This window comes from Ranitomeya imitator, chromosome 4 (genome assembly GCF_032444005.1).
Source record: "Ranitomeya imitator isolate aRanImi1 chromosome 4, aRanImi1.pri, whole genome shotgun sequence".
NCBI classification, from domain to species: domain Eukaryota; kingdom Metazoa; phylum Chordata; class Amphibia; order Anura; family Dendrobatidae; genus Ranitomeya; species Ranitomeya imitator.
This window is the reverse complement of record NC_091285.1, coordinates 652,008-677,195: the sequence shown is the minus strand read 5'-3', so window position 1 is coordinate 677,195 and position 25,188 is coordinate 652,008. Positions and strand designations below refer to the sequence as shown.

The following is a 25,188-nucleotide window of genomic DNA, read 5'->3' as shown; positions in this document are numbered from 1 at the left end:
ACCTCGAGTCTGCTAAGCGGTTGAATCCTAGACAGGCTCGGTGGTCTCTGTTTTTCTCACGTTTTGATTTTGTGGTCTCGTATATTCCGGGTTCTAAGAATGTGAAGGCTGATGCCCTTTCTAGGAGTTTTTTGCCTGATTCTCCAGGAGTTCTTGAGCCGCCTGGGATCCTCAAGGAGGGGGTGATTCTTTCTGCCATCTCCCCTGATTTGCGGCGGGTACTTCAGGAGTTTCAGGCTGATAAACCTGACCGCTGTCCTGTGGAGAAATTGTTTGTTCCTGATAGATGGACTAGTAGGGTAATTTCTGAGGTTCATTGTTCGGTGTTGGCTGGTCACCCTGGGATTTTCGGTACCAGAGATTTGGTGGCTAGGTCCTTTTGGTGGCCTTCCTTGTCGCGAGATGTGCGTTCGTTTGTGCAGTCCTGTGGGACCTGTGCTCGGGCTAAGCCTTGCTGTTCCCGTGCCAGCGGGTTGCTTTTGCCTTTGCCTATTCCTGAGAGGCCCTGGACGCATATTTCCATGGATTTTATTTCTGATCTTCCTGTCTCTCAGAAGATGTCTGTCATCTGGGTGGTTTGTGACCGGTTTTCTAAGATGGTCCATTTGGTGCCGTTGCCTAAGTTGCCTTCCTCCTCTGATTTGGTTCCATTATTTTTTCAGCATGTGGTTCGTTTGCATGGTATTCCGGAGAATATTGTGTCTGACAGAGGTTCCCAGTTCGTTTCTAGGTTTTGGCGGTCCTTTTGTGCTAGAATGGGCATTCATTTGTCTTTTTCTTCAGCATTCCATCCTCAGACAAATGGCCAAACGGAGCGAACCAATCAGACCTTGGAAACCTATTTGAGATGCTTCGTGTCTGCTGATCAGGATGATTGGGTAACCTTTTTGCCGTTGGCCGAGTTTGCCCTTAATAATTGGGCTAGTTCTGCTACCTTGGTTTCGCCTTTCATTTGTAACTTTGGTTTTCATCCACGTTTTTCTTCAGGGCAGGTTGAGCCTTCTGACTGTCCTGGTGTGGATTCCGTGGTGGACAGGTTGCAGCAAATTTGGACTCATGTGGTGGACAATTTGACATTGTCTCAGGAAAAGGCTCAACGTTTTGCTAACCATCGTCAGTGTGTTGGTCCCCGGCTTCGTGTTGGTGATTTGGTCTGGTTGTCTTCTCGTCATGTTCCTATGAAGGTTTCTTCCCCTAAGTTCAAGCCTCGCTTTATTGGGCCCTATAAGATTTCTGAAATTATCAATCCAGTGTCTTTTCGTTTGGCCCTTCCAGCTTCCTTTTCCATTCATAATGTGGTCCATGGATCCTTGTTGCGGAGATATGTGGTACCTATGGTTCCCTCCGTTGATCCTCCTGCTCCGGTGTTGGTTGAGGGGGAATTGGAATATGTGGTGGAGAAGATTTTGGATTCTCGTTTTTCGAGGCGGAAGCTTCAGTATCTGGTCAAGTGGAAGGGTTATGGCCAGGAGGATAATTCTTGGGTTGTTGCCTCCGATGTTCATGCTGCCGATTTGGTTCGTGCTTTCCATTTGGCTCATCCTGATCAGCCTGGGAGCTCTGGTGGGGGTTCGGTGACCCCTCCTCAAGGGGGGTGTACTGTTGTGAATTCTGTTCTGGAGCTCCCTCCTGTGGTTGCTAATGGTATTTCTGTGAGTTCTGCCCTTGGGCTCCCTCTGGTGGTTTCGAGTGGAACTGCTGCTCCTTTAGGTAGCTGTAGCAGCTGCCTTCACTAATCGCCTTGCCTAGGTTTGTTATTTAAACCTGCTCTGGGCTTTAGTCCATGCCTGCTGTCAATGTTCTTGGTTGGATTTGATTCTTTCCTTGGAATTCTCATATGGCCAGTCCTTGTCTGCAAAAGATAAGTTTTTGCTAGTTTTTGTTTGTCCATTTGTTTGGACTCTATTGCTTTGCAAATATGTCTCTTTTTGTCTAGCCTGTCACTATGTGTTATTCAGGCTAGCTGGAAGCTCTGGGAAAGCAGATTTGCCCCTCCACACCGTGAGTCGGTGTGGAGTTCATTTTTGTAAACTCTGCGTGGATTTTGTAGTTTTTATACTGACCGCACAGTATCCTTTTCTCTCTGTCTATCTAGTTTAGTATTGGCCTCCTTTGCTGAATTCTGATTTCATTTCTTTGTACGTCATTTCCCTCTCCATTCACAGTCAATATTTGTGGGGGGCTATCTTTCCTTTTGGGAGTTTTCTCTGAGGCTAGATAGCTTTCTATTTCCTTCTTTAGGGGTAGTTATTTCTTAGGCTGTGAAGAGGTGTCTAGGGAGAGTCAGGAACATCCCATGGCTATTTCTAGTGTTGTTGTTAGGATTAGGGACTGCGGTCAGTAGAGATACCACCTTCTCAGAGCTCACTCCATGTTGCGTTTTAGCCACCAGGTCATATCAGTGTGGCCTCTTAACCACCAGGTCATAACAGATCAGACTGCGGAATCAGCAGCGCGAGCCATCTGTCAAGACTTCATTCTGGTGTATGGGTGACCAAAGCGCATCCACTCCAACCAAGGCGCATATTTTCAAGGCAAGGTGATGGAAGAATTGTATCGTATGCATGGCATCGAGCGGTCCAGGACCACCCCTTACCACCCTCAAGGCAACGGAGATTGTGAACGCTTCAACCGAACCTTACTTCAAATGCTGAGAACGTTGGAGGAGGATAAGAAGGCATGTTGGCCAGACTATGTGCCGGAATTGGTCTGGACCTACAACAATCGGGTCCACTCAATCAATCTACTGTTGTTTGGAAGAGCTGGACGAGAGATCATTGAGCTGAATTTGGAACAGCCAGAGGAGCTGATGGAGCGAACTGTCACCTCATGGGTGAAAGAGCATCGGCAACAATTGCAAACGATACGGCGGTTGGCGGGTCAGCAGCTGCAAGAAAAAGAACATACGGGCCGCAAACCGACTCAAGAGTTACCGCTTAGTCAGAGAGAAACGCCTCAAGGGAAAACTAAGTGAGAGATGGGAAGTACAGCCACACAAAGTTATCGAGCGAGTGTATGCTAACGGTCCTGTCTACAAGGTACAGATTGAGACTGGGGCATTCTATGCTGCGGCCTTGCCGGTCTGTTCTACGCCATTGTCGCCTGAAGGCGCTACTCCACTTCCTGAATCTGTCATGCCTGATGGTGAAATCAATGATGAGTGGTGGACCGTCCCTGACACAGTAGGGGGTCCTCAGCCGCACAGAGACGGTAATCCCATGGATGTACCAGTATCGCCATGCGAGGATGAGACCACACAAGAGCTCACAATGTCTCCTGCAACAAGTGTTCCTCTGGAAGATAGTGAAGCCTTGCCTGACAGCCAAGAGCTTCGGAGATCCCAGAGGTCTAATGCAGGGGTTCCACCAGTCCGATATGTAGAACAGTGTGCTCTGTTTTTCCAACTTTGTTGCCTCCTCTATAGGTGCTGTTTCCGCATTGCACGTTCCTCCATTACACCTCATGCTGTGATGGCCGAGGACGACCATCATTAACCCCTTTCTGACCTCGGACGGGATAGTACGTCTGAGGTCAGAAGCCCCGCTTTGATGACTCCGGCGGTGAGCCCGCATCAAAGCCGGGACATGTCAGCTGTTTTGAACAGCTGACATGCGCCCGTAATAGGCGCAGGCAGAATCGTGATCTGCCCGCGCCTATTAACTAGTTAAATGCCGCTGACAAACGAAGACAGCGGCATTTAACTACCGCATCCGGCCGGGCGGCCGGAAATGATCGCATCGCCGACCCCCGTCACATGATCGGAGTTCGGCGATTCTTCTGAATAGTAACCATAGTGGTCCTTGAGACCTCTATTGTTACTGATCGCCGGTAGCTGTGAGCGCCACCCTGTGGTCGGCGCTCACAGCACACCTGCAATTCTGCTACATAGCAGCGAACAGCAGATCGCTGCTATGTAGCAGAGGCGATCGCGTTGTGCCTGCTTCTAGCCTCCCATGGAGGCTATTGAAGCATGGCAAAAGTAAAAAAAAAAAAAAAATGTGAAAAAAAATATAAAAAAGTTTAAATCACCCCCCTTTCGCCCCATTCAAAATAAATCAATAAAAATTTTTTTAAAAAAATTCAAACCTACACATTTGGTATCGCCGCGTTCAGAATCGCCTGATCTATCACTTAAAAAGAAAAGCATTAACCTGATCGCTAAATGGCATAGCGAGAAAAAAAATTCAAAACGCCAGAATTACGTTTTTTTGGTCGCCGCGACATTGAATTAAAATGCAATAACGGGCGATCAAAAGAACATATCTGCACCAAAATGCTATCATTAAAAATGCCAGCTCGGCACACAAAAAATAAGCCCTCACCTGACCCCAGATCACGAAAAATGGAGACGCTACAAGTATCGGAAAATGGCGCAATTTTTTTTTTTTAGCAAAGTTTGGAATCTTTTTTCACCACGTAGATAAAAAATAACCTAGTCATGTTAGGTGTCTATGAACTCGTAATGACCTGGAGAATCGTAATGGCAGGTCAGTTTTAGCATTTAGTGAACCTAGCAAAAAAGCCAAGCAAAAAACAAGTGTGGGATTGCACTTTTTTTGCAATTTCACCACACTTAGAATATTTTTCCTGTTTTCTAGTACATGACATGGTAAAACCAATTATGTTGTTCAAAAGTACAACTCGTCTCGCAAAAAATAAGCCCTCACATGGCCAAATTGACGGAAAAATAAAAAAGTTATGGCTCTGGGAAGGAGGGGAGCGAAAAACGAACATGGAAAAACGGAAAATCCCAAGGTCATGAAGGGGTTAAGAAGGGAGGCATGTAAGAGGGTAGTGCTGTTATGGACAGTAAGGAACACACTGTCACTTTAAGAGGCTGCACCCCCTTGTCTGGCATGATGGAATGTTCTGCTTCTCCCCTGCAACAGTCGGTGTAATGAACTAGTCTGTGCAGAGTGCAGATGTGGAGCTGGAGCAGCTTGTGTGAGCTGAGGCTGCTGCAGAGAGGACTTTTTGTGCGGATAGCTGAAAGAGAGAAGAACTGTGTCCTGATATGGCTGCAAGAGAGCCATGAAGAGACAGAGAAAGGGATTTACAGTTTCCAGGAGCATCCCTAGGATCCAGAAGCAAGGAGAAGACCACGTTTCAGAGAGCTGATAGAAAGCCATGCGCACCACTGTATTAGACTTCTGGGGGCCCCCCTGGGACCGGATCTGATTTCCCAACATCACCGTGAGTTCGTTCCTGTTTGGTGCACATGTTAGGGCCTAGTGTAGGCTTCAATAGTCAGTACACGGGAGCCGTGTGGCCTGCTTAGTAAAGGCCAGGGAGGGTATACGTAGAGTAGCATCATCACTTGTTTATTGTTTACATTTACTTGTTAGACATATATTGAGTCTAATAGTTGGAGCATCTTGCTATTTTATGGAAAAGATAAAGTTTATAACTCTTGTAAATTGTCTTTTGCTATTGTATAGCCCTGTTTGCATCTTCCTCATTCACTTCATTCCTTGCCTTCCAATAAATCTACCCTTTGTTGTTTGCACCTCATCTTGTGTACAGTAGTCTTCCTGTACCGTGGTAGTCCCCCGGCCATCGCTTCAGGTACATCGAAGGCAGCACTAGGACTAGGTATATTGAAGGCAGCACTAGGACTAGGTACATCCAGCAATAGCACCAGATACATGGAAAGCAGCAATAAAACTAGGTAAATATAGGGCAGCAGTAGGGAGATCGAGAGCAGCACTAGCATTAAGAAGATTGAGAACAGCAGTACATGGAGCTCAGCACTAAAAGTAGATAAATAGGGGGCAGCACTAGGGACCTCGAGGGCAGCACTAGGTAGATCGAGGTTGGCACTAAGGAGATCGAGAGCAAGTCTAGCACTATGTAGACCAAGGGAAGAACTAGCACAAAATAAATAGAGAGCAACACTAGCACTAAGTAGATCAAGAGCAGCACTAAGTAAATTGAGGGCAGCACAAAAAATAGGCAAATAGAGGGTGGCCGACGCATTAGGTAGATCGAGGGCAGCACTTGCATTAGGTAGATTGAGGGCAGCACTAGCACTAGGCAGATTGAGGGCATCACTATCTCTAGGCAGATAGAGGGCAGCACTAGCAAAAGGTACATCAAGGGCAGCACTAGCACCATATAGATGGAGGGCAGTACTAGCACTAGGTAAAATCAAGAAAGCACAAGCACCAGATAGATGGAGGGCAGCAATAGCACTAGGTAGATCAAGGGCAGCACTAGCACTAGGTACACCAAGAGCAGCACTAAAACTAGGTAAAGGGCAGCACTAGGTAGACCGAGGGCAGAAATTGCACCAGGTAAATCGAAGGTGGCACTAGAGAGATCGGGAGCAGCACCAGCAATAGGTACATTGAGGGCAGAACTAAAACTAGGTAAATAGAGGGCGGCAGACGCACCAGATAGATCGAGGGCAGCACTAGCACTAGGTACATTAGGGGGAGCACTAGCACTAAGCAGATCGAGGGCAGCACTAGCACTAGGTAGATCGAGAGTGGGACTAGGGAGATAGAGAGCAGCACTAGCACTATGTACATTGAGGACAGCACTAGTAATAGGCAGATTGAGGTCAGCACTAGCACTAGGCAGATTGAGGGCCGCACTAGTTAGATCAAGGGCAGCACTACTACTACTACTAGATCGAGGGCAGCATTAGCACTAGGTAGATTGAGGGTAGCAATAGCACTGGGTAGATCAAGGGCAGCACTAACACTAGGTAGATTGAGGGCAGCAATAGCACTGGGTAGATCAAGGGCATCACTAGCACTAGGTAGATCGAGGGCGGCACTAGCACTAGGTAGATCGAGGGCGGCACTAGCACTATGTATATTGAGGATGGCACCAGGTTGATCGAGAGCAGCACTAGCACTATGTAGATCAAGGGCAGCACTAGCACTATGTATATTGAGGATGGCACCAGGTCGATCGAGAGCAGCACTAGCACTAAGTAGATCGAGGGCGGCACTAGCACTAGGTAGATCGAGGGCGGCACTAGCACTATGTATATTGAGGATGGCACCAGGTTGATCGAGAGCAGCACTAGCACTAAGTAGATCGAGGGCGGCACTAGCACTATGTATATTGAGGATGGCACCAGGTCGATCGAGAGCAGCACTAGCACTAAGTAGATCGAGGGCGGCACTAGCACTATGTAGATCAAGGGCAGCACTAGCACTATGTATATTGAGGATGGCACCAGGTCGATCGAGAGCAGCACTAGCACTAAGTAGATCGAGGGCAGCACTAGCACTAGGCTGGATTAAGGGCAGCACAAGTACTAGGTAGATTGTAGGTAGCAGCAGTGTTTTTCTATGGGCGGAGAGTGAATCACCCAGGAGTGGAGGGTGTGGAGGACTACCACAGCAGCAGGTGTTATTTGTCTAGGCTATTTAGTTACATGTAAAGACATTGCGGCGAGAGGTTGTGTGCCACTAGTGAAACTTATTCTGAAAGTCTGTACACAAGGAGTCAGCAGAATTTATTTTTTTATTCATGCAATTATTTCCTTTCACGTCTGTCTATACTCTTTCTCGTGGTAAGTGTCTGAATAGCACTGATTCCTTTCGTTATATCTGTGGCAGTTTCACCAGTCACAGAACGAAAATCAGGTCATTGTCATGCAAGCCTATTATGGATATTGCAAATTAAAATTTGGGGAGAAAAAACAGTCTTGGCCCCCATAAGATGCAAGCGGTGTATTGAGAGTTTACAGATGTGGATGAAGGCAACACGTGATAAGATGCCACTTGGTGAACCTATGGTTTGGAGAGATCCAAGAGATCATTCCAATGACTGTTACTTTTGTAAAGTGAAAACTTCAGGATATAAAAAGAAAATAAATGTAAAATGGAGTCTCCTTGTCTATCGTCAGTGATACGTCCAGAGCCTCATTCAACTGGAATCCCAGGGCCAGTTTTTCTTAAACTTCCTTCTTTTCAAGAACAGAATTATGGTGAAGAACAAAGTGTCGGCAATTAGGAAGGTTCTGAAACTGAAGATGTCCGAGTTCGTTGGGGATTTTACCAGCATGAGATGAATGGTTTGGCACCAGATTTGAGACAATCAAGAAAGTTTTCAGAACTCCTAGCATCAAGGCTGCATGAGAACATGAAGCAAAATCGTCCTCCTCTCGATGCAGAGAAAGTGCCTTTCTGCAATACTGTGGAAGTGACAGTGGTTTTGTGTATCACCATAACACACGGTCTAATGGAGGAATTGGGAATTCCAATCTATAAATGAATCGTGACTGTTCATCAATAGCTCAAAGTGGAAATTAAAGTGTGTCCTCCTCCACAATGGCAATTTATTAGTATTATTATTTATTATTATAGCGCCATTTATTCCATGGCGCTATACATAGAAACATATAATGGTAGAGTTGGAAAAGACCTGCAGGGTCATCATGTCCAACCCCCTGCTCAATGCAGGAGTCACTAAACCATCTCAGACAGATGTCTGTCCAGCCCCTGTTTGAAGACTTCCATTAAAGGAGAACTCACCACGTCTTGTGGCCGCCTGTTCCACTCATTGATCACCCTCACTGTCAAAAAGTTTTTTCTAATATCTAATCTGTATCTTCTCCCTTTCAGTTTCATCCCATTGCTTCTTGTGTTTCCATATGTAGATGAGAATAATGATGATCCCTCTATACTGTGACAGACCTTCAGATATTTGTAGACCACTATTAAGTGTCCTCTTAGCCTTCTTTTTTACAAGCTAAAAATTCCCAGATCCTTTAACCAAATACTTTGCAGTCCACTCACCATCCTGGTCGTTCATCTCTGCATTTGCCCCAGTTTGTCAATGTATTTTTTAAAATGTTGTGCTCAGAACTGGACACAGTATTACAGATGAGGCCTGACCAAAGAGAAGTAGAGGGGGATAATTACTTCAGGTCATATAGATTCTATGCATCTCTTTAGACATCCTAGAACTGTGTTTGCCTTTTTGCTGCTGCATCACACTGCTGACTCATGTGCAATCTGTGATCTATTAGTATACCCAAGTCTTTTATTCACATGCTGTTGCTTAGTTCTATTCCTCCCATTCTGTAGATGTAATTTTCGGTTTTCTTGCCCAGATGCAGAATCTTCCATTTCTCCCTGGTCAATACTATTCTATTAGTCGCTGCCCATTGCTCAAGGTCATCTAGATCCTTTTGAATCCTTCCTGTCTTCTGTAGTTTTAGCTATCCCTCCTAGCTTTGCATTATCTGCAAATTTGATTAGTTTACCTTCAGTTCCCTTATCTAGATCATTTATAAAAATTGTGGTACCCCACTTGAAACACTTTTCCAATTGGATGTGGAACCATTTATTACCACTCTTTCAGTACGATCACTGAGCCAGTTATGAATTCTCATAACCATAGCCTTGTAAATCCTGTACTTGGTCATTTTCTCAATAATGATAGTATGAGATACTTTATCAAATGCTTTGGCAAGTCGCCCCGTTTGAACATGTAATCTATTTGCATAGATTTTCCTCCTTTGTTTTGAAAATCAACAAACTATCTGGCCTAGACAATGTATAGGTAGCATATCAGTAGCCCTCACTGGTCATCAAGGATAAAAACACACTATGTTATATCAAATATCTGCTTACAAGTCAATATTCCAAGCTTACACAAACAAAAGTCTGATTTCTTGACCAACCAGAAATCAACACTTAAATCCAAAAGCCAACATAGAGATAAAAAGTCAATTCTTCTTGGTTTGCTAAACATAGTCATCTGGGTAATTAAGATATGATGGCTGACTGTAATGAAGCATCAGGTGAGATTGTCCACAGAGTGAACTCTCCAGGAAAAGCAAGAGGTGTAATGTTTTACTTTAACTGCTACCAATCTTTAATACTTGCACACTATTTGACTTACTATAACAATATATCCTTTGAATGAACACAATAGCTTTACATACACATTACATTCCGGTGATTTTTTACATTATTTTCCAGTGTATGTACATTTTTGATGGTTTTGGAGACAAAGGGATGAAATCTTGGAGCTTAAAAAGTTGCTGTGATAGAGAAAAATTGGAGTGACTCTTGGATTCAGAAGCCACAATTTAGTCAAAAACAAGTGTCAGATCCAACTCACTGAAAATTGTGTCCCCAGGGATCCAGTGAATAATAAGCATAATAATAATAATAATAATAATAATAATGATAATAATTATACTATTACTAATAATGATAATACTAATAATAATGATAATAATAATTATACTACTAATGATAATAACAATAGTAATAATTATAATAATGATAATAATAGTAATAATTATAATAATAATAACTATAATACTACTACTAATGATGATAATAATAATAATAATAATAATAATAATAAACTGAACCAGCGACTGATGATGACTGAATACGGGAACCATATACTGATATATCTGCTGACTGACATATTGCTGGTCGTGTATTGCTATCATGAAGATTGCTGGTACATACTGTATATATACAGTATATACACAGTACAGACCGAAAGTTTGGACACACCTTCTCATTTAAAGATTTTTCTGTATTTTCATGACTAAAAAAAATTGTACATTCCCACTGAAGGCATCAAAACTATGAATTAACACATGTGGAATTATATACTTAATAAAAAAAGTGTGAAACAACTGAAAATATGTTTTATATTCTAGGTTCTTCAAAGTAGCCACCTTTTGCTTTGATGACTGCTTTGCACACTCTTGGCATTCTGTTGATGAGCTTCAAGAGGTAGTCACTGGGAATGGTTTTCACTCCACAGGTGTGCCCTGTCAGGTTTAATAAGTGGGATTTCTTGCCTTATAAATGGGGTTAGGACCAACAGTTGTGTTGTGCAGAAATCTGGTGGATACACAGCTGATAGTCCTACTGAATAGACTGTTAGAATTTGTATTATGGCAAGAAAAAAGCAGCTAAGTAAAGAAAAATGAGTGGCCATCATTACTTTAAGAAATGAAGGTCAGTCAGTCCGAAAAATTGGGAAAACTTTGAAAGTGTCCCTGTAACGGGGTTTAACAAGCTCTTTCAGTACCACCCCGTGTTTCAGGAGGTCCACTCTGCTTTTGCTGGATTCTGAATGAAGGATGCTGGCTGGAATTCCTTGGTTACGTGAGAGCATATAAAAGCTGACTGCTACCCCACGTATTTCCAGTCTAAAAGAACTACCTTTATTTACAGCACACAGAATATATAACGCAGATACACAGGGCAGGCCAATAGGAAGACAGCAGGCCAGACATACATTACAATAGCCGCAGGGGGCCGGAGCCTGCCAATATTTACTGTGGGAATTACAAAGGTGGGGGGAGGTCAGAAAGAGAATATCTTGTCCAGGGGCACAGCCTGTGGACTGATGCATTTCACATGGAAACTATTATACATACATATACTGCATAACATTCTTGGTGCTGGGGGGTTCTGTAACAGTCCCCAAGTGCAGTTGCAAAAAATATCAAGCGCTACAAAGAAACTGGCTCACATGAGGACCGCCCCAGGAAAGGAAGACAAAGAGTCACCTCTGCTTCTGAGGATAAGTTTATCCGTGTCACCAGTCTCAGAAATCGCAGGTTAACAGCAGCTCAGATTAGAGACCAGGTCAATGCCACACAGAGTTCTAGCAGCAGACACATCTCTACAACAACTGTTAAGAGGAGACTTTGTGCAGCAGGCCTTCATGGTAAAATAGCTGCTAGGAAACCACTGCTAAGGACGGGCAACAAGCAGAAGAGACTTGTTTTGGCTAAAGAACACAAGGAATGGACATTAGACCAGTGGAAATCTGGGCTTTGGTCTGATGAGTCCAAATTTGAGATCTTTGGTTCCAACCACCGTGTCTTTGTGCGACGCAGAAAAGGTGAACGGATGGACTCTACATGCCTGGTTCCCACCGTGAAGCATGGAGGAGGAGGTGTGATGGTGTGGGGGGGGGGGGGGGGGCTTTGCTGGTGACACTGTTGGGAATGTATTCAAAATTGAAGGCATACTGAACCAGCATGGCTACCACAGCATCTTGCAGCGGCATGCTATTCCATCCGGTTTGCGTTTAGTTGGACCATCATTTATTTTTCAACAGGACAATGACCCCAAACACCTCCAGGCCATGTAAGGGCTATTTGACCAAGAAGGAGAGTGCTGGGGTGCTACGACAGATGACCTGGCCTCCACAGTCACCAGACCTCAACCCAATCAAGATGGTTTGGGGTGAGCTGGACCGCAGAGTGAAGGCAAAAGGCCCAACAAGTGCTAAGCATCTCTGGGAACTCCTTCAAGATTGTTGGAAGACCATTCCCAGTGACTACCTCTAGAAGCTCATCAAGAGAATGCCAAGAATGTGCAAAGCAGTCATCAAAGCAAAAGGTGGCTACTTTGAAGAACCTAGAATATAAGATGTATTTTCAGTTGTTTCACACTTTGTTGTTAAGTATATAATGCCACACGTGTTAATTCATAGTTTTGATGCCTTCAGTGTGAATGTACAATTTTCATAGTCATGAAAATACAAAAAATCTTTAAATGAGAAGGTGTGTCCAAACTTTTGGTCTGTACTGTATATATACTGCACAGCGGTTGGGCACGTGGTCACACACTGGAGCTCTTCACATAGTAACATAGTAACATAGTAACATAGTTAGTAAGGCCGAAAAAAGACATTTGTCCATCCAGTTCAGCCTATATTCCATCATAATAAATACCCAGATCTACGTCCTTCTACAGAACCTAATTGTATGATACAATATTGTTCTGCTCCAGGAAGACATCCAGGCCTCTCTTGAACCCCTCGACTGAGTTCGCCATCACCACCTCCTCAGGCAAGCAATTCCAGATTCTCACTGCCCTAACAGTAAAGAATCCTCTTCTATGTTGGTGGAAAAACCTTCTCTCCTCCAGACGCAAAGAATGCCCCCTTGTGCCCGTCACCTTCCTTGGTATAAACAGATCCTCAGCGAGATATTTGTATTGTCCCCTTATATACTTATACGTGGTTATTAGATCGCCCCTCAGTCGTCTTTTTTCTAGACTAAATAATCCTAATTTCGCTAATCTATCTGGGTATTGTAGTTCTCCCATCCCCTTTATTAATTTTGTTGCCCTCCTTTGTACTCTCTCTAGTTCCATTATATCCTTCCTGAGCACCGGTGCCCAAAACTGGACACAGTACTCCATGTGCGGTCTAACTAGGGATTTGTACAGAGGCAGTATAATGCTCTCATCATGTGTATCCAGACCTCTTTTAATGCACCCCATGATCCTGTTTGCCTTGGCAGCTGCTGCCTGGCACTGGCTGCTCCAGGTAAGTTTATCATTAACTAGGATCCCCAAGTCCTTCTCCCTGTCAGATTTACCCAGTGGTTTCCCGTTCAGTGTGTAATGGTGATATTGATTCCCTCTTCACCTTCATTACCATTGAAGAACACCTGATTTCATGCCGCGGTGACAGAATTACCTCGACATCTGGAGATGTTTCCTACGTAAGACAATGAGCGTCACCAGCAGAAGACCAATCAGCAAAATGCTCAGAATGGCCAAGAGCGAGATCACCACAACATTGGGGTTCAGCTCAGCAACTGCAGAGAGAAGAGAAAAAAAATCCACAATTACTCCATGGTGAACACCAGCTGCACATTAGATCTGGATCGGACTCCTGGGATAAAGTCTACAGAAGGATGAAAAACGACCAACTGTTCACATGCAGTGATCCACAGCCACGACTGGTGAACTTCGAGGCCAACAATCGTATCATATGCAGACAGGATCTTATCATGTATCTCTGTATACAGGGAGCTCCCCCTAGTGGTGGCTGCAGACAGGATCTTATCATGTATCTCTGTATACAGGGAGCTCCCCCTAGTGGTGGCTGCAGACAGGATCTTATCATGTATCTCTGTATACAGGGAGCTCCCCCTAGTGGTGGCTGCAGACAGGATCTTATCATGTATCTCTGTATACAGGGAGCTCCCCCTAGTGGTGGCTGCAGACAGGATCTTATCATGTATCTCTGTATACAGGGAGCTCCCCCTAGTGGTGGCTGCAGACAGGATCTTATCATGTATCTATGTATACAGGGAGCTCCCCCTAGTGGTGACTGCAGACAGGATCTTATCATGTATCTCTGTATACAGGGAGCTCCCCCTAGTGGTGGCTGCAGACAGGATCTTATCATGTATCTCTGTATACAGGCAGCTCCCTCTAGTGGTGGCTGCAGACAGGATCTTATCATGTATCTCTGTATACAGGGAGCTCCCCCTAGTGGTGGCTGCAGACAGGATCTTATCATGTATCTCTGTATACAGGGAGCTTCCCCTAGTGGTGGCTGCAGACAGGATCTTATCATGTATCTCTGTATACAGGGGGCTCCCCCTAGTGGTGGCTGCAGACAGGATCTTATCATGTATCTCTGTATACAGGGAGCTCCTCCTAGTGGTGGCTGCAGACAGGATCTTATCATGTATCTCTGTATACAGGGAGCTCCCCCTAGTGGTGGCTGCAGACAGGATCTTATCATGTATCTCTGTATACAGGGAGCTCCCTCTAGTGGTGGCTGCAGACAGGATCTTATCATGTATCTCTGTATACAGGGAGCTCCCTCTAGTGGTGGCTGCAGACAGGATCTTATCATGTATCTCTGTATACAGGGAGCTCCCCCTAGTGGTGGCTGCAGACAGGATCTTATCATGTATCTCTGTATACAGGGAGCTCCCCCTAGTGGTGGCTGCAGACAGGATCTTATCATGTATCTCTGTATACAGGGAGCTCCCCCTAGTGGTGACTGCAGACAGGATCTTATGTATCTCTGTATACAGGGAGCTTCCCCTAGTGGTGGCTGCAGACAGGATCTTATCATGTATCTCTGTATACAGGAAGCTCCCCCTAGTGGTGGCTGCAGACAGGATCTTATCATGTATCTCTGTATACAGGCAGCTCCCTCTAGTGGTGGCTGCAGACAGGATCTTATCATGTATCTCTGTATACAGGCAGCTCCCTCTAGTGGTGGCTGCAGACAGGATCTTATCATGTATCTCTGTATACAGGGAGCTCCCCCTAGTGGTGGCTGCAGACAGGATCTTATCATGTATCTCTGTATACAGGGAGCTTCCCCTAGTGGTGGCTGCAGACAGGATCTTATCATGTATCTCTGTATACAGGGGGCTCCCCCTAGTGGTGGCTGCAGACAGGATCTTATCATGTATCTCTGTATACAGGGAGCTCCCCCTAGTGGTGGCTGCAGACAGGATCTTATCATGTATTTCTGTATACAGGGAGCTCCCCCTAGTGGTGGCTGCAGACAGGATCTTATCGTGTATCTCTGTATACAGGGAGCTCCCCCTAGTGGTGGCTGCAGACAGGATCTTATCATGTATCTCTGTATACAGGGAGCTCCCCCTAGTGGTGGCTGCAGACAGAATCTTATCATGTATCTCTGTATACAGGGAGCTCCCCCTAGTGGTGACTGCAGACAGGATCTTATCATGTATCTGTATACAGGGAGCTCCCCCTAGTGGTGGCTGCAGACAGGATCTTATCATGTATCTCTGTATACAGGGAGCTCCCCCTAGTGGTGGCTGCAGACAGGATCTTATCATGTATCTCTGTATACAGGGAGCTCCCCCTAGTGGTGGCTGCAGACAGGATCTTATCATGTATCTCTGTATACAGGGAGCTCCCCCTAGTGGTGACTGCAGACAGGATCTTATCATGTATCTCTGTATACAGGGAGCTCCCCCTAGTGGTGACTGCAGACAGAATCTTATCATGTATCTCTGTATACAGGGAGCTCCCCCTAGTGGTGGCTGCAGACAGGATCTTATCATGTATCTCTGTATACAGGGAGCTCCCCCTAGTGGTGGCTGCAGACAGGATCTTATCATGTATCTCTGTATACAGGGAGCTCCCCCTAGTGGTGGCTGCAGACAGGATCTTATCATGTATCTCTGTATACAGGGAGCTCCCCCTAGTGGTGGCTGCAGACAGGATCTTATCATGTATCTCTGTATACAGGGAGCTCCCCCTAGTGGTGGCTGCAGACAGGATCTTATGTATCTCTGTATACAAGGAGCTCCCCCTAGTGGTGACTGTAAGCAGCTAACTTATCATCTAGCTCTGTGTTTAGAGTATTTTGAGTCCTTTGTCAGTAATGTTTATAAATGTCCACAAAAAAATACATTTAATTCTTACATATATACTGTACAGACCAAAAGTTTGGACACACCTCATTTAAAGATTTTTCTGTATTTTCATGACCATGAAAATTGTACATTCACACTGAAGACATCAAAGCAATGAATTAACACATGTGGAATTATATACTTAACAAAAAAGTGTGAAACAACTGAAATTGTCATAATGTCATATTTTAGGTTCTTCAAAGTAGCCACCTTTTGCTTTGATGACTGCTTTGCACACTCTTGGCATTCTCTTGATGAGTTTCAAGAGGTAGTCACCAGGAATGGTTTTCTCTTCACAGGTGTGCCCTGTCAGGTTTAATAAGTGGGATTTCTTGCCTTATAAATGGTGTTGGGACCATCAGTTGTGTTGTGCAGAAGTCTGGTGGATACACAGCCGATAGTCCTACTGAATAGACTGTTAGAATTTGTATTATGTCAAGAAAAAAGCAGCGAAGTAAACAAAAACGAGTGGTCATCATTACTTTAAGAAATGAAGGTCAGTCAGTCCGAAAAATTGGGAAAAGTTTGAAAGTGTCCCCAAGTGCAGTTGCAAAAACCATCAAGTGCTACAAAGAAACTGGCTCACATGAGGACCGCCCCAGGAAAGGAAGACCAAGAGTCACCTCTGCTTCTGAGGATAAGTTTATCCGAGTCACCAGTCTCAGAAATCGCAGGTTAACAGCAGCTCAGATTAGAGACCAGGGCAATGCCACAGAGATCTAGCAGCAGACACATCTCTACAACAACTGTTAAGAGGAGACTTTGTGCAGCAGGCCTTCATGGTAAAATAGCTGCTAGGAAACCACTGCTAAGGACAGGCAACAAGCAGAAGAGACTTGTTTGGGCTAAAGAACACAAGGAATGGACATTAGACCAGTGGAAATCTGTGCTTTGGTCTGATGAGTCCAAATTTGAGATCTTTGGTTCCAACCACCGTGTCTTTGTGCGATGCAGAAAAGGTGAACGGATGGACTCTACATGCCTGGTTCCCACCGTGAAGCATGGAGGAGGAGGTGTGATGGTGTGGGGGGGCTTTGCTGGTGACACTGCTGGGGATTTATTCAAAATTGAAGGCATACTGAACCAGCATGGCTACCACAGCATCTTACAGCGGCATGCTATTCCATCCAGTTTGCATTTAGTTGGACCATCATTTATTCTTCAACAGGTCAATGACCCCAAACACCTCCAGGCTGTGTAAGGGCTATTTGACAAAGAAGGAGAGTGATGGGGGCTACGCCAGATGACCTGACCTCCACAGTCACCAGACCTGAACCCAATCGAGATGGTATGGGGTGAGCTGGACCACAGAGTGAAGGCAAAAGGGCCAACAAGTGCCAAGCATCTCTGGGAACTCCTTCAAGATTGTTGGAAGATCATTCCCAGTGACTACCTCTTGAAGCTCATCAAGAGAATGCCAAGAGTGTGCAAAGCCGTCATCAAAGCAAAAGGTGGTTACTTTGAAGAACCTAGAACATAAGACAATTTCAGTTGTTAAGGATATAATTCCACATGTGTTAATTCATAGTTTTGATGCCTTCAGTGTGAATGTACAATTTTCATAGTCATGAAAATACAGAAAAATCTTTAAATGAGAAGGTGTGTCCAAACTTTTGGTCTATACTGTATAATGGAACTAGAACAAGTGCAAAGGAGGGCAACAAAATTAGTAAAGGGGATGGGAGAACTACTATAACCAGAGAGATTAGGAAAATCAGGATTATTTAGTCTAGAAAAAAGACGACTGAGGGGCAATCTAATAACCATGTATAAGTATATAAGGGGACAATACAAATATCTCGCTGAGGATCTGTTTATACCAAGGAAGGTGACGGGCACAAGGGGGCATTCTTTGCGTCTGGAGGAGAGAAGGTTTTTCCACCAACATAGAAGAGGATTCTTTACTGTTAGGGCAGTGAGAATCTGGAATTGCTTGCCTGAGGAGGTGGTGATGGCGAACTCAGTTGAGGGGTTCAAGAGAGGCCTGGATGTCTTCCTGGAGCAGAACAATATTGTATCATACAATTATTAGGTTCTGTAGAAGGACGTAGATCTGGGGATTTATTATGACGGAATATAGGCTCAACTGGATGGACAAAGTTAATAAGACCGAAAAAAGACCTATGTTACTATATTAAATATTGCGGATACTAAAATGACAGTGCCGTTCACCGTCTCATTCTCATGCATTCGACTAATATGGATAATTTTCATTATTATGGGAAGCCAAGGCTAAGTGATAAAACTTGTCTCTGAATCCTTCAGACCCTTGTCGATAAGATGGGGCTCATAGGAATTTGTCATCACATAATTCTCACTGTGAGAAAAGCGACAGCTCTGTGATAAAGGGATTGAAGTTGCATCTATGACAGGACACTTACCGAGTGTGGAGACCACGATGTAGGTGGGAATGCTTCGACTACGATGGCTGACCGCACTGAGGCTGCAGTTGTATGATGTCCCCGGCTGAAGACTGGATATTGTTACCACATGTGAAAAGACAGTCACCGGCTCCTGAGGACATGACGACACAAAAGAATATTCTACAGGAGGTACAATGTGAGTAGAATACCTAAGTGGTACGGGGTATTCTAGGTTACATACAGGGCACGGTGTATTCTAGGTTATATACAGGGTACAGGGTATTCTAGGTTACATACAGGGTACGGTGTATTCTATGTTATATACAGGGTACGGTGTATTCTAGGTTACATACAGGGTACGGTGTATTCTAGGTTACATACAGGGCACGGTGTATTCTAGGTTATATACAGGGTACAGGGTATTCTAGGTTACATACAGGGCACGGTGTATTCTAGGTTACATACAGGGTATGGTGTATTCTATGTTATATACAGGGTACAGTGTATTCTAGGTTATATACAGGGTACAGTGTATTCTAGGTTACATACAGGGTACGGGGTATTCTAGGTTACATACAGGGCACGGTGTATTTTATGTTACATACAGGGTACGGTGTATTCTAGGTTATATACAGGGTACGGTGTATTCTAGGTTACATACAGGGCACGGTGTATTCTAGGTTATATACAGGGTACAGGGTATTCTAGGTTACATACAGGGTACGGGGTATTCTAGGTTATATACAGGGTACGGTGTATTCTAGGTTACATACAGGGTACGGGGTATTCTAGGTTATATACAGGGTACGGGGTATTCTATGTTATATACAGGGTACAGTGTATTCTAGGTTATATACAGGCTATGGTGTATTCTAGGTTACATACAGGGTACGGGGTATTCTAGGTTACATACAGGGCACGGTGTATTCTAGGTTATATACAGGGTACGGGGTATTCTAGGTTACATACAGGGTACGGTGTATTCTAGGTTATATACAGGGTACGGGGTATTCTAGGTTACATACAGGGTACGGTGTATTCTAGGTTATATACAGGGTACGGGGTATTCTAGGTTACATACAGGGCACGGTGTATTCTAGGTTATATACAGGGTACGGGGTATTCTAGGTTACATACAGGGCACGGTGTATTCTAGGTTATATACAGGGTACAGGGTATTCTAGGTTACATACAGGGTACGGTGTATTCTATGTTATATACAGGGTACGGTGTATTCTAGGTTACATACAGGGTACGGTGTATTCTATGTTATATACAGGGTACGGTGTATTCTAGGTTACATACAGGGTACGGGGTATTCTAGGTTACATACAGGGTACGGGGTATTCTAGGTTACATACAGGGTACGGTGTTGTGAAGAAACCAGATTATATCTTCATTACCCAGATGACTATGTTTAGCAAACCAAGAAGAATTGACTTTCTATCTGTATGTTGTCTTTTGGATTTAAGTGTTTATTTCTGGTTGGTCAAGAAAACAGACTTTTGTTTGTGTGAGCCTGGAATATTGACTTGTAAGTTCATATTTAATATAACATAGTGTGCTCTTATCCTTGATGACTAGTGAGGGCTACTGATATGCTAATTATACATTGTCTAGCACAGATATTTTGTTGATTTTTAAAAACAGAGGAGGAAAATCTATGCACATAGATTACATGTTTCAATGGGACGACTTGGTCGTCACCATTCTTCCCCTTATCTGTGAGGGTGGATGGAAGGACACTGGGTAAATCTAAAAATAGGTTACATGCCGCTGTAAAAAGAAACTCAGAGAGAGAGAGAGACTGGGAAGGGCGAGTCAGCCGGACGTTCTGCAAGATACCCAACAGACGAGAGAGAGGACTGCAGCCAATTCATCATGGCACCATCACGAGGGACACGGACCTATCATTCTATAGAAAACCTAGGGGTTTTCAGCTCCGGTTTGAAGGATACAGATCTGCTCCATTGACCATCGCTGAATCATGGATACATTTGGAGAAAGCCAGGATTGGGATCTGCTATTTGCCTGGTTCCCTGGAGACATTCGAATAAGCCAGGTTGTGATTCTCATGTCAACTGGCCTTGTATGGACTCAATGGACTGTCATCTTCCTTCGCGGTTCCCTGAAAAATGCTCACAGGAAAATTGCCCACATGAAAAATGCCCACAGGAAAGTTGCCCACACGGAAAATTGCCCACACGGAAAATTGCCCACACGGAAAATTGCCAATTGCAGCATCACAAAGTTTCAGATCTATGATATTTCAGGTGCAAGGTGAGGATGCTCGCATAATATGTGATCAACTTGTGATTTACAGTTGACCTAGTGCAAAACTGCAAACATGCTGAAGATCTGTGGTTTGTAGCAGTCTGTCATTATCAGCAGTAGATAAATCTAGTCTGCTCTCATCTCTCACTGATTCTGCCTTACTCCTCCCACCAGCCCAGAAGAGCAGCACAGGCAGAACCAGCAGCAGTGTGATCCAGAGGAGCCATCACTGCTATCAGTACCCACAAAAGTATCACTGCTGCTGGCAGAGATAGTTAGTCCTGGAAGCCCAGAAGGCCCAGCAGAAAGGTGAGAGTCTGTCACTTGTACCACTTTGTGTTCTTGCTGAGAATGTATGATATGCTTTTACAGTGGAGTCCGATGGGCCCCAGTGCGAAATTTGGACCTTCCCCCCCCCCACACACACACGTTGGTCAGATGTATGGGCCTCTGTAGTGTTCTAAATTCTATAAAGACATATGACTTGCCCCCCTCCCCCTTCATTATGTAGTAATGTCCCCCATACTGGTATATATGCCCATCATCCTGGTATGTATGTCCTAATGCTGGTATATATGGTCCCCATCCTAGTATGTATGGTCCACATGATCTCCATCCTGGTATTTATGCCACCTTTCTGGTATATATGTCCCTATCCTGGTTTACATGGTCCCCAATCCTAGTGTATGTGTCCCCGTTCTGACCCTAATGCATAATTAAAAACAATAACATTCTCCTCACCTTTCCTCTGCTCCCACGTCGCCCAGTGTCTTTTGTAGCCACCGCACAGCCCGGCAGCTGACATCGGAGTGTGCGCCATTTCATGCACCGCTCCCTGTGGCTGCATCTCTGATGTCAGCTCACAGCCAACGCGCCGGCAGCATGTATCGCAGTGCAGGGACCCCACGGGTCTCTGCAACATGATGCATGTCATCTGGATCTGCATCTTCAGTGAAGCAGGCACCTGGACCCCCTTGCCTGGTTGTGGACTTGATGCCTGCGACCACAGTCGTTACACATCTGTGTTTTTTTGTATTGGTGAACCAATAGTCTTATCTATCTCCATATTTGTTAATTTAATTTTCAATAAAAGTGTATTTTGAGTTCATCTAAAGTATTCTATTTCTTCTTGTAGTGCTAACAATGGAGTTTTCAAAAAGCCAGAGAAACAACAAGGTTATGATTTACTTGGGGTTTGAATATCTTGCATTATGTACTATCAACGCAGTGGTGACTTGGAGATGCCGACTGTACCGCTCTTCAAAGTGCCATTCAATTCTCAAAACAAAAGATGGCAACATAGTTCAAGAACCAACAGAACATTGTCATGACTCCTGCCCTCAAAAAGCAGAAGCAAACGTTGCCAGAAGCAAACAGAGAAGACATGAGAGCAGTAGGTGCTACTCCTCGCAACGTGATGGGGAAGGTGTTATCTGCATTGGCCCATATGCCAAGACAATCATCTCTTGCGAGAAGCCTGGTCTATCATAGAACAGATGGTAACCAGGGATTCAAGCTTCAGGAGGCTAATTTGCATATTCCAGGTGCCTTCTGGGAGAAGCGAAGTCTCCCTAAGCTAGAAGATCGTTGGGTACAGCCGGGACCAGCTGCTTCGAAAGCATCACCAAACCGCGCGCCTTATGGCGCGCGAATTTTTGCCTGTAGGACATTATTGCAAGAGAGCTTGGCTGAGTAGATTACACAAGAAGGAAAACACACAGCAAGTCAGCAGGATCTAGGAGCAACATGGCAGATGTGACAACCTACATGGTGAGCTGCAGCATGTGCTACATGTTCACAGATCGACCAGAAGAAGAATCCAATTTCACCTGTCAGAAGTGTAGACTAGTGGCCCTTTTAGAAGAAAAGGTGCGGGGTTTGGAAGAAAGAATAGCAACTTTGAAACTCATCAAAGAGAATGAAGACTTTCTAGACAGAACAGAAGCATCTCTACTGGTCACAGAAGGTGCAAAAAGTGTCAGAGAACCTCCAAAAGCAGATGAGTGGAAGCATGTGACCAAAAGAAGCAAGAAGACCATGGAGAAATCACCAACCACACAACTGAAGAACCGATATCAAATCTTTGTAGAGGATGAAGATGGCACACCTAAGAATGAAGCAATACCAGCAAGCAAAAAAGAAAAGGGCACACAGCAACAAGTGACAGCAAAAAGTACAGCCAAGAAGCAACGAAGAGTGGTGGTGGTGGGAGACTCACTACTGAGAGGCACAGAAGCAGCCATCTGCAGACCGGACATAACTGCAAGAGAAGTATGCTGCCTTCCAGGTGCGATGATCAAGGATGTGACCGATAGGATACCAAAGCTCTTCAGCTCCAAGGACGTCCACCCATTTCTTCTGATACATGTTGGCACCAATGACACGGCAAGGAAGGACCTACCGACAATCTGCAAGGACTTTGAAGAGTTGGGGAAGAAAGTAAAGGAACTGGATGCACAGGTAGTTTTTTCTTCTATCCTTCCAGTAGACGGGCATGGCACCAGGAGATGGAACAGGATCCTTGATGCAAACAACTGGCTAAGACGATGGTGCAGACAACAAGGATTTGGATTCCTGGACCACGGTGTGAATTACTGGTATGATGGACTCCTCGCCAGAGACGGACTACACCTCAACAAACCTGGGAAACACACATTCGCCAGAAGACTCGCTACACTCATCAGGAGGGCGTTAAACTAGAAGAAGAGGGGACGGGAAGAAAAACATTAGACTCGAACAAAGACGACCCAGGAAAACATACTCAGAAGGGAGGTAAGAACATTTCTAAAACAATCCACAGTGAGGAGATTGGAACAAAACAAAATCCTCTAAACTGCATGCTCGCAAACGCCAGAAGCCTGACAAACAAGATGGAAGAACTAGAAGCAGAAATATCTACAGGTAACTTTGACATAGTGGGAATAACCGAGACATGGTTAGATGAAAGCTATGACTGGGCAGTTAACTTACAGGGTTACAGTCTGTTTAGAAAGGATCGTAAAAATCGGAGAGGAGGAGGGGTTTGTCTCTATGTAAAGTCTTGTCTAAAGTCCACTTTAAGGGAGGATATTAGCGAAGGGAATGAGGATGTCGAGTCCATATGGGTTGAAATTCATAGAGGGAAAAATGGTAACAAAATTCTCATTGGGGTCTGTTACAAACCCCCAAATATAACAGAAAGCATGGAAAGTCTAGTTCTAAAGCAGATAGATGAAGCTGCAACCCATAATGAGGTCCTGGTTATGGGGGACTTTAACTACCCGGATATTAACTGGGAAACAGAAACCTGTGAAACCCATAAAGGCAACAGGTTTCTGCTAATAACCAAGAAAAATTATCTTTCACAATTGGTGCAGAATCCAACCAGAGGAGCAGCACTTTTAGACCTAATACTATCTAATAGACCTGACAGAATAACAAATCTGCAGGTGGTTGGGCATTTAGGAAATAGCGACCACAATATTGTGCAGTTTCACCTGTCTTTCACTAGGGGGACTTGTCAGGGAGTCACAAAAACATTGAACTTTAGGAAGGCAAAGTTTGAACAGCTTAGAGATGCCCTTAATCTGGTAGACTGGGACAATATCCTCAGAAATGAGAATACAGATAATAAATGGGAAATGTTTAAGAACATCCTAAATAGGCAGTGTAAGCGGTTTATACCTTGTGGGAATAAAAGGACTAGAAATAGGAAAAACCCAATGTGGCTAAACAAAGAAGTAAGACAGGCAATTAACAGTAAAAAGAAAGCATTTGCACTACTAAAGCAGGATGGCACCATTGAAGCTCTAAAAAACTATAAGGAGAAAAATACTTTATCTAAAAAACTAATTAAAGCTGCCAAAAAGGAAACAGAGAAGCACATTGCTAAGGAGAGTAAAACTAATCCCAAACTGTTCTTCAACTATATCAATAGTAAAAGAATAAAAACTGAAAATGTAGGCCCCTTAAAAAATAGTGAGGAAAGAATGGTTGTAGATGACGAGGAAAAAGCTAACATATTAAACACCTTCTTCTCCACGGTATTCACGGTGGAAAATGAAATGCTAGGTGAAATCCCAAGAAACAATGAAAACCCTATATTAAGAGTCACCAATCTAACCCAAGAAGAGGTGCGAAACCGGCTAAATAAGATTAAAATAGATAAATCTCCGGGTCCGGATGGCATACACCCACGAGTACTAAGAGAACTAAGTAATGTAATAGATAAACCATTATTTCTTATTTTTAGTGACTCTATAGCGACAGGGTCTGTTCCGCAGGACTGGCGCATAGCAAATGTGGTGCCAATATTCAAAAAGGGCTCTAAAAGTGAACCTGGAAATTATAGGCCAGTAAGTCTAACCTCTATTGTTGGTAAAATATTTGAAGGGTTTCTGAGGGATGTTATTCTGG

At 44.3% G+C, this 25,188-nt stretch overlaps 1 protein-coding gene across 3 annotated transcripts in view; it reads right to left on the bottom strand.

The window, feature by feature from the left end:
• The window catches only part of PTPRO (protein tyrosine phosphatase receptor type O), a 484,495-nt gene that overhangs the window by 111,171 nt on the left and 348,136 nt on the right, over positions 1-25,188 (bottom strand). For all 3 annotated transcript variants that reach the window (XM_069762736.1, XM_069762737.1, XM_069762738.1), the window contains exons 14-15: positions 18,538-18,670; positions 13,438-13,558 (exon numbers count right to left, since the gene is read on the bottom strand). In XM_069762736.1, the coding sequence (XP_069618837.1) occupies positions 13,438-13,558; positions 18,538-18,670 (254 nt within the window). The remainder of the gene's footprint in view (positions 1-13,437; positions 13,559-18,537; positions 18,671-25,188) is intronic.